Genomic DNA, 15451 nt, shown 5'->3' with positions numbered 1-15451 from the left:
AAAAGGGCAAAATGTAACCGAAGGGGTATAACGTAAAAAAATAAAAAAGGGCCAATTAGGAGCTCCAACTCTGAACACAGTTCAAACAGCAGCACTAGATTTTGGAGACTCAACACTCTTAAAGGGTGTGATGTTTTCTGGGAGGAATAAGCCCATTTTTAAGTGGGGCTTTCCCCTTCGAGGGGATAACTAGAGGAAATCAGCAACAGAAAGTGAATGCCTACGCTGGGCATCCCTGGAGCACGGCAACTGGGTGAGGGGCTGAGCAGCAATTACTGGGGTGGAGGTCTGTTTTGCTAATGACATGACAGGGTTTCACCTGTGATTCCAGAGGCTAAAGAGGAGATTCTGCAAGAACAAAATTAAATCCTTGCCTGTACAAGCCTGGAATGCTCTGGGGCCGGGCCATATCTCTAAGCACAGCTTGTCACACACTCAAATGCACAATTTTCTGACGCAAACGATCAATGCTGGAATACCAGGCACTGGCAGCACAATGCCAAGATCACATTTTACAGTTGCAACAGGATTGCAAAGGACTCTTGCTGGTGGCAAGCTGAAACACTTACATTTTTCCTATGAAGACGCTTAGGACCATGGTCTCATCATTCAAGCCCAGAACTTCTGAGAGTCGGCGGTACAGCTGGTGTTAAGAAGAGAAAGTAACCAGAACACTTGAATTAGAACAATCACATCCCGGTACTATTTTTGCCCATACTCGTGGGTAAGATGTGGAAGAAAATGGACAAGACTCCCAGAGAGGACTTTACTGAAGGGATAAGCTAGTTTCTAAGTATTACTGGACAGATGCTGAGCAATCTTACTGGTCCCTTTCAATCCTGAAATTACAAAAAGACAGTCCAAATCTTCTGCTGTTCTGAATATTAATTCATGCATGGAGACTAAGAATTGCCCATTTGTGGGAGAACAACAGATGTTTTGACTGGCCATTTGTTAAGCACTAGAGAAATGGGCCCAATTCTTTGATGAATCTCCCAGAATTTAAAAGCTAAGAGAAAACATTTGCACTGTCCTGTTACCTGAAATCTGGAGGTTATGTGAACTATCAGCAACTGTTTCCCTCTATCAGCAATCGCACAAGTGAGAAGAAGTGAGAACTAAGGGGAGCCAATTAACAGGCTGTTACCTTAGAGGATTTCTGCACTTGGTCCCCAATGTAGATCTTACGAAACTGTTCAAAAAAGCTCAGCATGGCCAACTCTAGCTTCTCATTACCCGCCTGGGCCAAACGAGAATCTGTTAGGTTCATCAGCTGGAGCACCCTGGAGGAAGAGGAGCAATGATTCTCTCAACAGCAGGACATCCTTGTTACTCTAGAAAACCCAAGCTATCTTGACGTGGTCATATATGCCTGTACTTGGGTAGAGCAATCTCCTGCAACCAAGTTCATCTATATAAATGAGGGAGACAGGACTAGACCACGAGTTTTCCATCTTTTTTTCTCACAGAGCCATGAAAGGAATGGTGACACATGAAGGATGATGTTCACAGGTAGGTAACACTTCCACGGATTACTAGCAGAAATGCTACCTGTGACTTCATCCCTTTTCTCTGTACCCTCTCCCCAAAAGAAAGGATACGGGAATGCAAGTGAGTGAATGCAAATACAGATGTCATAATAAGTGAGTCATTTGACATTTGAGTGTGGGAATAGTTAACTATTTGTGACACACCATGAGTGAATGAGACTCCATCATTGTGTTGCTACACTCAAGCTCAGAACCAGTCTGCAAGACATTGTTTGAACTAAAATTATGACACACACAGTACTGAACTGGGCTGCAGAATCAGAAAGCATTAGATTTCATTCTTACTTAAAGCTTTGCTCAACTCTTCAAAAAACGCCAGTGGGAAAATGCTACGGAGACTTTTGTCAGGATTACGGGACCTCTGGGCAAATGGGCATCTGATAAACAAAATGGGGGTGGAAAGAAACAAATGAGGATTTTCAGAAGATATATATATATATATAGAAGGCCAGGCGCAGTGGCTCATGCCTGTAATCCTAGCAGTCTGGGAGGCCGAGGCAGGTGGATCACCTGAGGTCAGGAGTTCGAGACCAGCCTGGCCAACATGGTGAAACCCCGTCTCACTAAAAATACAAAAATTAGCCAGATGCGATGGCATGTGCCTGTAATCATAGCTACTTGAGAGGCTGAGGCAGGAGAATCGCTTGAACCTGGGAGAATCGCTCAAACCTGGGAGAACCCACGACACGGAGGCAGAGGCTTCAGTGAGCTGAGATAGTGCCACTGCACTCTGGTCTGGGTGACAGAGCGATATTCCATCTCCAAAAAAATTTTTAAAAAGTTTTGATAAAATGAGAACTGCACAGATGCAAAATAACTTGAAATGCATGGCCAAGAGGTTTGAAAGGCTGTAGGAACTCTGTAACTCCATCGCTGGTGAACTTTAAAGAACTACAGTTTCCTTTTAGACTTATTTTGGGATGGCAAAAGCAATCCATATTTTACTAACTCTGAGATATTGTTCTTAAACAGACCTAACAGAGAATCTCTGCTTTAGTTTTCCTAATTCTGTATCCATTATTTCCTTGCTGAATTACTGGGTTTTTTTTTTGTTTTTGTTTTTAAAGTAAAGATCATAGGCAGAGTTATCACGGCACTTATAAAAGGCTTGAAAGCTGTGTCTCATGGGCAGTTAGCATGTTAAGATTATGTTCTGTAAGTGGAGAGGACCCTATCGGGGAGTGGAGAAGTGCCAGCGAGGTGGAGTGGAAAGCTTCTGTAGGGAGCACTTACCGACAGACAAGCTCACCATCCATGGCGTCTTGCTCATCAGTGCTGGCAAAAGAAACCCGGCCACCGATCACTGCTCCAATAATGTAAACCAGCCATGTCAGCCTTCCTACAGCAGGAGACAGACCCAGTGTCACCTCCAGTGATAGTTTCTTGAAGACATTCCTCACTCTGAACTTCCTTAATCTTAAGAACACTATGGTGAAACCATAAAGTCTTACTTTTCTTACAGAGAATGGCTACTTCTCTGCTTTGGTTAAGAGCAATGCTAAGGGGGAAATTCGTTAGGTAACCAACGTTCCTGTATCAGACAAGGCCATTATTTTTAGTGTAGTATTTCCTTAGAGTTAAAACACCCAAGCTGGGCACAGTGCTATGTTACAAACACCAGCCAGGCCTGGTGAAAAGAGGAAGCCCAGGTTACTGTCTGTACTTATCTCCCTGTTTCCCCTAGGCCTTTATTTAGTAGTCATAAACCTCTCGGCCTGGTCCCAGCTGTGCTGTGGGGCATTAAAAAGTAGACAGGAGCCAGGTGTGGTGGCACATGCCTGTAGTCCCAGCTACTTTGGGAGGCTGAGGCAGGAGGATCACTTGAGCCAAGAAGTACAAGGCCCGCGTGGGCAACATAGCAAGACTTCATCTCGTAAAACAAAATCCCACTGCAGATGTGATTTCAGTTCTTCTTCCCTAGTCCCCTGAGGGATTTATTCATTCATAAAGATTTTTGTGCATATGGAGGTAACTGATGATGAAAGAATCCTTTTGCAGGGAGGTAGGAAAGAGGTGGCAATGAGTGAAAGGGTACTGGACAATATCTCCTCACAGGTCTTGAGTTCCCAGCATGCTGCACACTCACCCTCCTGCACTGCAATGTCCATTGGGCTTGCGCTGGCGCTCTGTAGCAGCTCCTGGTACGACTGGGCCGACTGGTCAAACAACTGCACGAGGAGTGCACAGGTCTTCTCATACTCACAACGCCCAATGGTGGACAGCTGGTCCAACTGCTGCTGGACCAGCCCCGTATCCTCCAGAGGATCTTCCAGGCCATCTCTATTCCCAAGGGAAGAAGGAAGGCAGCGCTCTTAAAATATGACTACTGATTTCCCCATTATAGCAGCTCTCTGACTTCTTCACTTAGCCACCATTTCCGACTGTAGAGACCTACATCCCAACATTACTTTTTCCCAAGGAAGAATGTTTAATGAGGCAGAAGGCCAATGTCTTCGCCCTAGCATCAGTCTCCCTTAGGTATATTCTGCTTGTTGGTGTCAAATCTTACTATCTGAATTCTCAACTCTTAATGTTTTTCTGCCTTAAACCTCAAAGTCCTGCCCTTCTCACCTCTCTGACCTCTTGACTCTTAGTCTTTCGCTTGTTCCTGACTATAGTAAACTATAGGATAAGTACACAGTCTTGTGTGGGAGGCCATTGTGGCCAGATGTGTCTTGGAATTCAGAACTGTTCAGATTGGAGGAAGGCAGTATGATGCTTCTACCACATCATATAAAACCCTTGATGGGCTTTGTGGCACATCAAACTCAACGTTCCTATAGCAAAACTTATGAATATTATAAATGGTCATACGAAGTAGGATTTAAAAAAAAAACTATAAATGGTCTCATACCAACTCCTGTCCAGTTTTGTAACAAGTGAATTCTAATGCCAAACTGATGAGGAAATTTCTTTTGTCACATCTTTGACTTTGGAATTGCAGACAAGGCATTGTGGACCTGTACTAGGTCTTGCTTTATCTGCCAGCTCCTAGATTTTAACATCTTGTCCACTGAGGAGCTTTTCTGTTGTTACACTGCAGTATGATAATGCCAGCAGCAGCAGCAGCAGGAGCAGCAGCAGCAGCAGCAGCACTAAAACTAGCTGTGTGCTTACCACGTGCTACACACTGCGCCAGGTCATACTAATTTAATCCTTGTAAGAATCTTATGAGGTAGGCCTATTATTATTTGAATTTTACAAATACAGAAATGGAGCAGCTTGTCCAAGAGTACACAGCTACTAACTGGCTATCTGGCCCCAGAGCCTACAAACATATAACCACTCCCCAACAATGCCTCACTAAAGCCAGCTGAATCCTCAGGAGTGGAAGCTATGGAAATGACAGGAGAAGGCCTGCTGGTGAACTTCATGAATACTCAGATTTTGAACTGATTCAAGTCATAAACAGTTAAGACTATAACTCACGACTATTCAATGCACTTGGGGCTAAGCAAATTAAGAATCCAACTTAAAAAGGCCCCAGACCCTTAGACTCCAAGTAAATTCTCTTGACAAACAGCCAGTGAAAAGAAGAAAGCTATCTAAACAGGGATAATTTCATTTAATATAGGTCATTTTTGAAAGGGCTTGACACTTCTTTAGCTACGGGTTTTTGGTTCAGTTAAGTCAATGTAGACAGAAACTATGTGTGAATGTAATGCAATCAGTGATCAGGGGCTTAGAATTCTTATGTGTTCTAGCTCTGGCATTAGAATTGACAACTAGATTGTGTAATCTTTATCCACTTATTTCTTTAGGAGTTCACATTAAGCACCTATAAGTTACACATTATAATTCTTATCATCTATATCTTATAAATGTTTCTCACATTGAAAGAAAAACAGCGACAAGGACAAACATATGGATATACTCGGTATTCAAAGATATTGCTATGGACAGTGAAAAGGGGGAATATGAATAGAATATAAAGGTTCAAGCAACAAGACCATTCTATCAGGCTTTATGCTCTCAGGCTACTCTGCTGACAAGGAAAAAGAATCATGAACAGCAGCAGCTCCAATGAGACAACCTTCGAGTACCTTTTTGCCAATGGGGTGTCTGATCTCTAGGAAGTGTGACAATAGACCACTGGTGCGGGGATGAATAAGGCTAAGTTTCCTTACCTCAGTATGATGTGCACAGATTCCAACCGGGATGTGATGTAGGCTTTGGTGACCTCAGGAGTGTAAGTTTCCAGCATGTGGGGCTCTGTGGCTTTGACATACGGCACAGAGGCTGCCAGACGCTGCCACAGGCTCAGAAGATAGTGCACACTATTTGGAGCAAATTCCCAGTGCTAAAGAAAAGTAGAAAAGCAGAAGGCACATTTTTCATTTCTGTACATGTTAGTCCCATACTATCAACACAGAAGATAAAGACTTTTTTCTTTTTTTAAAAAAGAGGATAGACTTTTGTGGGCTTTGGTCTGTGTATGACAACTAGTTAAATGTGTTTATTAGTATTTCAGAGAGCAAGCATCTAATGAGAAGGGCTGCTCTATGCTGGCTGTGTAAGCCTTACCACAAGGAAAGCCATGTATAAGTGGGTCTCAAACATTAATATGCATGAGAATCACCTGAAGAAATTGTTAGACACACCAAGGCTCTACCATTAGGACCTAGTGAACCAGAAATTATGGGGATAAGATTCAAGAATCTATATTTTTTCATCAGTCCCCTAGATGACTGTGATACAAGCCATAAAATGTGAGACCCATTGTTCTATATTACACGACTAAGAAAGATAGGGCATCAACTCTCTTTTTACTCTTCTGTCTAGCTCCCTGTTCCAACCTTGGCTTTTTTGGGGTGACTATGAGGGAATTCTCTCTGGGATGAATCTAAGTATTATCCTAGTAATTCCCACATTTTCCTCTCCCCACACTACTTGCACTTGTGTAAATATAAATCACAGGCCACAATAGTAACTACTCTGCAAGGCCATACTGTATTTATGGTTACCTTTGCCAAGAAAAAAAATATATTCTTACATGGTTAAAACCAACAAGCAAGAGAAGAGATTACAGTATTTAGGAAGGAAGACACACGTAATCAAGGACAAACCTGTAGGCTGGTCACTGTGAAGTTGGCTATCAATCGGATGACCTCAGGGTAGTTTTCCACCTTTACCAGTTCTCCCAGTTGATAGTTACTCTTCAATCGGGCCAGTAGTCTGCAAAACTCATGGTAATTGTTTGGGTCTGATAAACTCTGTCAATAGCAGAGGAGAAAAATAAAAATGTAAAATGTGACAACATACTTCAAGAATGATGTATACTTGAGATGGCATGGGGGAAGGGGTAAAATCTACTTTTTAACTTCTGGGCTGCAGGTCATGATTCAGAATGATACGTCTATATAATGTTCAGAAACAATTTTTTAAAAAGTCACTTTGAAAAGGGACAGTCACATTTATTATTTCATATGTTCACAATAATAATTCCATGAGATGACATTATTAGCCTCAATGGACAGAGTTTGAAACAGAAGCCCAGGAGGATCACACTGAGGCAGTAAAGCTCATTATGGCAGAAGTGGGCACGACTTAAGACGTGACTAGCTTGTCTGCTTATTGATTGCTACCAACAAAAGGAATCTAATGAAATTTTCATTTCCACATCTGTCAAACTGATCTTTAAGCAAAACTAACCAATAGTTAGCAAAGTTATACAAATGTTTCATATATTTATATCACTTACTGTAATTTATTCATATATTGTTTATATGATATAGTTATAACAAATATTACAGATATTTTAAAATCTATTCTACCAGTATATTTAATTGTATGTTTCCTGATATGTCTTCCTCTGTTGGCATATGTGGAATAAGACTTTGTTTTGTTCACCGGTGTATCCCTGGTACAGAGTAGGTACTCAATATAATTTGTTGAATGAATGAATGAATTTTAAAAAGAGGGACAAAACTGAGTATATTTTAAAATAAACTGCTTTTTAATTTTCTTCTAGTGTAGAGAAGTGATACTTTCAAAAAAATACTGAATCACTGGGACTTCAAAAGACAAAAAGGGCAATCGAGTTATGAAATGAACATTTGAAAGAAGTATATTCCTTCCCACCTAAAAGCAGTCCTATATACTTAGGTTACCAATAAACATTTTTTAAAAATGGTAAACAAAATCAAAAAGCAAATGTTAGATTTTTTTGTTTTTGAGACAGAGTCTCACTGTCACCCAAGCTGGAGTGCAATGGCACGATCTCAGGTCACTGCAACCTCCGCCTCCCGGGTTCAAGCGATTCTCCTGCCTCGGCCTCCCAAGTAGCTAGGATTACAGGCACGTGCCGCCATGGCCGGCTAATTTCTTTTGTAGTTTTAGTAGAGACAGGGTTTCACTATGTTGGCAAGGCTGGTCTTGAGCTCCTGACCTCAAGTGATATGCCCACCTTGGCCTCCCAAAGTGTTGGGATTACAGGTGTGAGCCACTGTGCCTGGCGATGTTAGATTCTTAATTTCTTGGGGGAAAAATGACTAGCTTCTTCCTTATTTCCTTATAGCAAAGTGATTCTTTCCCGTAACTCCTACATTTCTGAAGCTGGAGGATGTAAGCTCCTCTTTTGGGCAAATGCTCTCAGAACTGGCCTACAAATAGAGATTCACATCAGTCTTCCCTGAAGAACAACAGTCTGAATTATTTACTGGACCTTGGGATGGATTTCCTTCTGACTCATAACAGCTGGGTGCACACTAATCCTATACATATGTAAATTCTCAGATAAACTTACTTGTGGGTTTTCCAGTATTCGTTTAACACCATCAACAAGATGAGAGAGAAACTTGGCCCTCTCTGCATTGTTAAACAGGGATCTTCTGACTGAGGCAATCTGTACCAAGCAGGATAATACCTAAACGCAGGGCAGAACCCAAACACAATGATTAAAAAGACTGTACAGTTATTTTCACCAGAAACGTTCCACCTCCTACAATATCCTTCTTTAGGATATCTGAAACAACATTATTTTAAAAAGAGAAAAGAGCATAGATCCAACCAGACCATAGCAGCCCTTTAAATTCAGTTTGGAAATTCCTTTAGGTACAAATTCCTTTGACCACTCCAATGGCATCTTTGTTCTTGCTAAGATATATTACTTCACCCTTAAAAATATCAAGCAATTTATACTTTAAAGTTTTAGATTTAGTTTTCTTGGCTAATCTGAGCTTGACATGTAGATATTATGTGCTTATATCAATACATGCTATAAAGAAATAAGCATATCGGCTGGGCGCGGTGGCTCACACCTGTAATCCCAGCACTTTGGGAGGCTGAGGCAGGTGGATCACAAGGCCAGGAGTTTGAGACCAGCTTAACATAGTGAAACCCTGTCTCTACTAAAAATACAAAAAATTAGCTGGGAATGGTGGCGGGCACCTATAACCCCAGGTACTTGGGAGGCTGAGGCAGGAGAATTGCTTGAAGTCAGGAGGTGGAGGCTCCAGTGAGCCGAGATTGTGCCACTGCACTCCAGCCCGGGCAACAGTGAGAGACTCCATCTCAAAAAAAAAAAAAAAAAAAAAAGAAAAGAAAAAGAAAGAAATAAACATATCTGGGCCCTAAAAAAAAAAAAAAAAAAAAAAATCAGCTTTGGCCAGGCGTGGTGGCTCATTCCCGTAATCCCAGCACTTTGGGAGGCTGAAGCAGGCAGATCACCTGAGGTCGGGAGTTTGAGACCAGCCTGACCAACATGGAGAAACCCCGTCTCTACTGAAAATACAAAATGAGCTGGGTATGGTGGCTCATGCCTGTAATTCCAGCTACTCAGGAGGCTGAGGCAGGAGAATCACTTGAACCCATGGATTGTGCCATTCCACTCCAGCATGGGCAACAAGAACAAAACTCTGCCTCAAAGAAACAAACAAAAAAACACAAGCCAGCTTTATCCCTGAAGACATTTCCCCCTGTTCCTGCTGTTAGATATTTATATTCTGTGTTTGCCCCTCTAGATCTGCTTTTGACCCTTCTCTACCCTGCCCTATTCCCTAGGAGGCTGACCTCTGTTGAGGACAGCAGCCAAGCTCCCTTGCCTCTGGCTTCTAGTTGACTTCAACCAATGGAAAGCACCAGCAGGAGATCAGAGGGCAGAGGGAAGATGGTACCCCTTTTCTGACCATCCACCTGGCTATGTGGTGGCAGAGTTTCTCTAGTGATGGCCATGGTTCTTGTTGTCCAGCCCTCCTCTAAGCCACAGCTTCAACTCTCTCCAGATTTCCTTCACTTGCCCTTTGAGGCTCCCCACTACTGCCAGCCCCAGGGGCATGCACCACCACCCCGTGTTGGTGTCCCTTCATTTTAACCACACCTTTGCAACAAGTACTTTCTTAATTATCCCTCTACTTTTTCTTGCAGTAACCTTAACGATACATCCAACAACACTGAAATCATGTTTCAGCGACCATAAAGGTCTATATTAATTTGGAGAAGTGCTACAATGACCAGAAAAGTCCTCTACTGCACAAACACTACGCATACCACTCATTACTTCACTCTGTTTTCTTTATATATTTTGTGTACAACACCAACCAGTAATTTACACCAACAATCTGAAATACCAGACCAACAGTATTTTAGAACCTGAATGAATTTTGAGGTTTTAGGTTAATTATGGCTTTAAAAGAGAAATACATCATTCCCAATAGCTTTCAAATGTTATTCAGGGTAAGTATGCAAATTAGCCTTCCCATTATAGTTTCCATTTATGACAATCTAACGTACACCTGAGGGGTTTTCTAAGTCAGGACAATCTTAATAGTTCAACTAGACAGTATTAGGTGAATCCCCAGGTGCTAGCCTGTGGCCATTTCAGGAACAGCATAAAGTCAGATACACGGTGAGACCCAAAAGAGCTTGACCATCTGCAGGAATTGGCCTTTAGACAGGAATAATTTAAAAATAATTAAGACTTTATGGCTAGAACCTTTAGGCTACAAGCTTAATCTCAAAAGACTAGATAACTAGCCTAGTATTTCTATGCTTTACTTGTATAATTTTATAAAACAAAATGAAGGTAAGGCTCATTCACCATTGCTATCTTCTAGAAATAGGTTTGCTTTAAGAAACAGTAGTCCTGACTCACCAGAGGTGAAAATGAAGGAGGGATGGAATGATACAGGTCAAAAAACAGCTGCAGGGTTGAAGAATCTAAGAATGCTGGGGAAGAAAAAGACAAAAGACATCACTTTATTAGGGATGAACACTGCCGCTGGCATACTTCCAGCACTGTACATCAGGGAGCACATCCTTATGCCTACTTATCTTACAGAGCATTTATTTCGTTTGGAAGTGATAAGCAAATAGGGGCTTTTCGGTTTTCCTTTTTCTTTTCTCTTTTTCTTGAGACGGAGTCTCCCTCTGTAGCCCACTGTAACCTCTGCCTCCTGGGTCCTGGTTCAAACGATTCTCCTGCCTCAGCCTCCTGAGTAGCTGGGATTACAGGCACGTGCCACCATGCCCGGCTAATTTTTGTATTTTTAGTAGAGACAGGGTTTCACCATGTTGGCCAGGCTGGTCTTGAACTCCTGAGATCGTGATCCGCCTGCCTAGGCCTCCCAAAGTGCTGAGGTTACAGGTGTGAACCACCACGCCCAGCCTCTTTTCTTTTTTTGAAAGTACTATTTTAGCTTCTCTAAGAAACAGATTCATTCTTTCAATTCTCTGAGAACTTAATCTGAACACCTCTGTCCATAAAAAGAATTCAAAACTTTTATCCTTCTGGAATACAAAGACAAACTAAGAACAAGCTGTTCTGTTTGATTTTGTTTTTAAAGACAGTTATTATCCTAACTAGATTACAGAAGTCTCTGGGCAATTAACGCAAGGTGAAATACGTAACTATTATTAATCAGCAATTTTAAAAGTTCTTTGACACTGGCAGATCTATAAGATCACTCCAACAACCTCCCCTACATTATAAAATAGATGTTACTGGCCGGGCACAGTGGCTCACACCTGTAGTCCCAGCACTCTGGGAGGCCAAGGTAGGAGAATCACTTGAGCCCAGGAGTTCAAGACGACCTTGGGCAACATAGTGAGACCCCACTTCTACAAAACATAAACAAACAAAATTAGCCGGGTGTGGTGGCATGTGCCTGTAGTTCCAGATACTTGGGAGGCTGAGACGGGAAGACTGCTTGAGTCCCGGAGGTTGAGGCTGCAGTGAGCTGTGATCGTGCCACTGCACTCCAGCCTGGGTGACAGAGTGAGCCCCTGTCTTTAAAAAACAAACGAACAAAAAAGACGTTCAAATTTTTTCTCAATTCTCCCTCAGAATACACAGGGGTTGGCCGGGTGCAGTGGCTCAAGCCTGTAATCCCAGCACTTTGGGAGGCCGAGACAGGCGGATCACGAGGTCAGGAGATCGAGACCATCCTGGCTAACATGGTGACACCCCGTCTCTACTAAAAAATACGAAAAACTAGCCGGGTGAGGTGGCAGGTGCCTGTAGTACCTGCTACTCGGGAGGCTGAGTCAGGAGAATGGCGTAAACCCGGGGAGGCGGAGCTCGCAGTGAGCCAAGATCGCACCGCTGCACTCCAGCCTGGGCAACAGAGCGAGACTCCGTCTCAAAAAAAAAAAAAAAAAAAGAATACACAGGGGTTGCCAGGAGTTCTTTAGATCATCCTACAGACACTCTGTAGGGGAGTGACAGCCTTTGAGGTGGAGGAAGTTCTGTTACCTGATCTCCAGCTGGTGGGAATCTGCACTGTACACAGGTCGTCTGAAGACTCATCAGTGGAAGTGCCGATGAAGTCAAAGTTGAGGCAGTTATGAGTGAGCTTGAGCAGTTGCATGAGCAAGCCATGCTGACTTTCATCATTCAAGTTTAGATTCTTTCCTGAAGCCTGTAAAAATTACCACATAATGAGCCCCCAAAATCACTCCTCTCTTCCCAGCTTGCTACCAGACTCGACAAGGCTGTTAAGTCAGAAAAGGAGGGCTATGTGGGAGCACAGTAAAATGTCCCCTTCTCTCCAAAGATACCGTACTTCTATCACCTGTTACTATGAAAATACCTGGCTCCTTATATACTATTAAAACATATTTACTATAAAAACATGAAGTTGGTATTTAAAGAAAGCCCCGTTTTAACACTTACACTTATTCCTCACACAATGTAGACATAATGGTCACAGAGAATTCTGAAGTAATATGGCTCCTGTGATTATTTTATTGGCATGTGAGATCCTAGTTATTTCTAGACGGGGCAGGGATTAAACTCTGGAGGGAGCTCTGAGAAAGTAGCACCCTGCCCTACTTTCTTTCCTTGTTTTTACAACCACTATTACCAAAAATCTCTCAAACCAGAATTAAAATCATCACTGAATTTTATTTACTCATCTGCAATGTACCTGCAGACTACAGGTGAGGACTGGCCATAGCTACCGTGCCTGTCCCTTCCAAGGTTACACTAGCTGAGCCTTCGTGACTGGCTGGCTAATTATTTGTTCTGATGGTATCAGTAAGGAGGATTCAATCCTTAGTTTTCTTAAAAGCTTTTCCCCTCCAGGGGGTGCAACAGCTTTTGCTAGGCAGCTTTGCTTAACCTGAGGATTATCTGGGAATTCTAAGGTAAAACTAAGTAATTGAGGAAAAAGATGAATATCGTTAACTGGAATAACAGAAAGAATACAAACTGGCTTCTAAAACTAAAATTGGGAAATGTTGGAAAATGAGAACAAAACTACAAAAATGAACAAAAAGCCAGAGGCCAACCCTATTTAGCTTTCTATAGGGACAAAGCATCTGAGCTGTGCTGCAACTGTGTGGAACTCCCAGCTTAACACTTCTTTCTCAGTTCAGCTCTATCAATAAATGAACTGAAACACCAACTTTCAATTTTAACACAGGTAATTTCCTTATGTGATACTGTCTACCCCTCCAGGTTATTAAATCCAAATGGATGTTAAAAATTCAAAATCTACTTTTCCTTACAGATGTTGCTTGTTTATGTGCTGCTTTTAACTCAGCGGGGGACAGGAGAACCAGCCTGATTTCTGTATGCTAACAATGTAGTCTGAACCTACTTTCAGAGCACTAAGAATCCAAACACCATAAAACTAACATGCTTTCACACCATATAGAAATATTTTATGTGGTTATAAAAACAACAACAACAGAACTTCAAACTTTGAGTTAGGTAAACCAGATCCCTTTAAGATAGGAGTATGGGATAAGTGCTCACTTACTTCTCTTTACCTAGAGGAATTGATCTGAAATAGGGAAGTGATAATCATTTCTCCAACCTCAGTGGTCACTCTGACCAGTTCCTTCAACACCTCTATGAGTCTTATGTAAGAGATGATGATTAAAGAGATGCATAAACTCTCATAGGGTCAGTTACAAGCTGACATTTAACAAATTCCCATCTATTCTCATTCTTTCAAAAGAAACTGGGAAACATGACCCAAACTACATGCTCACCTGTTTTAGTAAATTGCAGGAAAGTGTGAAGATATCAAATAATGATGAATCGCGAAAAGAAGAGGCTATTTTTCTGTGCTTGGTTAAAGGATGGGTGGTGTCTGCCTGTGCAGAAAAAGAAGAAACCAATGCAAAGAATTAATTGCAAAAAAAGAATTTTTCATGTAGACTTCAAATAAGCTAGAAGGATTTCCAGTAAGAGCAACATAAACATAAAATACATTTTTAGCATTTAAATTATTGTGAAACCATATCTAGTGAAAGGATGTAGGATAGTAAACTGCTAATAGCCAGGGTATCCTTTCTCTCTAGCTTACAGAAGGAAAACAAAAGGATAGATAATCTCTGCTGCAAATTCTTATTTTCCTTTGTATTCAGGGAGGTAAAACTTAAATTGTTGGCAGACATTATTGATAATTACTTTCATGTTGTACTGTGGGTTAATGGGCCAGGCATGGTGACTCACCTCTGTAATTCTAGAACTTTGGGAGGTTGAGGCAGGAGGATCATTTGAGCCCAGGAGCAGACACAGTGAGACCCCCCCCACCACCACCTCTAAAAATTAAAAAAAAAAAAAAGTCGGTGTGGTGGTTCATGCCTGTAAGTCCCAGCTACTCAGGAGGGCCTTCAGTCCAGGCATTCATGGCTGCACTGTACTCCAGCCTGGGCAGCAGAGTGAGATCCTGTCTCTTAAACACCCACAGACAGAGTAACGAGGCTTTGATTTTGGTAAGCAAAACTCAAAACAAAAACAAAAATAAAAACAAAACCTCAATGTGAAGTTACTGCAGAATTTCCAAATGACAACAGCCCATAATATTTGCCTCCTTTTCTAACCTATTTCAACATATTGTCTATACCGCAGAAGTGAAAATTTAATTTAAGTGGTTGTACTGGTCTCTTATTTCGCTGTTCTTGTGTTTTCAGCTAAATTATAAATGTTTTTGTGGCTAAGAACTAAATCTTTTACTTCTTTAGTATGCTCCTAGTCCTAACACACAGTAGGTACTCAACATGTGGAATAAAATAACTTCAAAGTTGTCAAGAGTATTTTCAGTCTAACCACGTACTGAAAGCTTAAATCTCTTCTGTTTACTGATCAATTCATCCAAGAGGAGACTCATTTTGTTTTTGCCACATTAAAGTGTAACACAGCCAAGATTACTGACAAACCAGTCTTCCTAATTTTATTTCTAGGTTCTAAGTAAGAATAGTGGCAGAAATATACTTTCTTTTTTGAATCTGACAATCACAAAACAATGGAAAATTCAAATGATTTAGAGGCTCAAAATATTCTCCAATTTTTGCTTCTGTCATTGTGTTATCATGTGTCTTACATAATAAAGGTCTTGCTAAATTATATATCATATAATCTGTTATACTGATCATAATACAGAGAATGACTACACACTAAATGGTACACACAATTTCATCATTTTCTTAGAAAAGTAAAATCTTGAAAAGTT

The 15451-nt window shown here is 41.4% G+C and overlaps 1 protein-coding gene across 9 annotated transcripts in view; it reads right to left on the bottom strand.

Moving 5' to 3' along the window:
• The window catches only part of XPO7 (exportin 7), an 88435-nt gene that overhangs the window by 18922 nt on the left and 54062 nt on the right, over positions 1–15451 (bottom strand). For all 9 annotated transcript variants that reach the window (XM_045397993.3, XM_045397994.3, XM_074000416.1 and 6 more), the window contains exons 6-15: positions 13986–14090; positions 12241–12406; positions 10642–10715; positions 8296–8415; positions 6617–6763; positions 5678–5850; positions 3637–3830; positions 2784–2889; positions 1148–1283; positions 570–643 (exon numbers count right to left, since the gene is read on the bottom strand). In XM_045397993.3, coding sequence (XP_045253928.1) covers positions 570–643; positions 1148–1283; positions 2784–2889; positions 3637–3830; positions 5678–5850; positions 6617–6763; positions 8296–8415; positions 10642–10715; positions 12241–12406; positions 13986–14090 — 1295 coding nt within the window. The remainder of the gene's footprint in view (positions 1–569; positions 644–1147; positions 1284–2783; positions 2890–3636; positions 3831–5677; positions 5851–6616; positions 6764–8295; positions 8416–10641; positions 10716–12240; positions 12407–13985; positions 14091–15451) is intronic.

The sequence above is a fragment of the Macaca fascicularis genome, chromosome 8 (genome assembly GCF_037993035.2).
Source record: "Macaca fascicularis isolate 582-1 chromosome 8, T2T-MFA8v1.1".
NCBI lineage: Eukaryota > Metazoa > Chordata > Mammalia > Primates > Cercopithecidae > Macaca > Macaca fascicularis.
The sequence above is the reverse complement of the archived record's forward strand: the minus strand, read 5'-3'. Positions and strand labels throughout refer to the sequence as shown.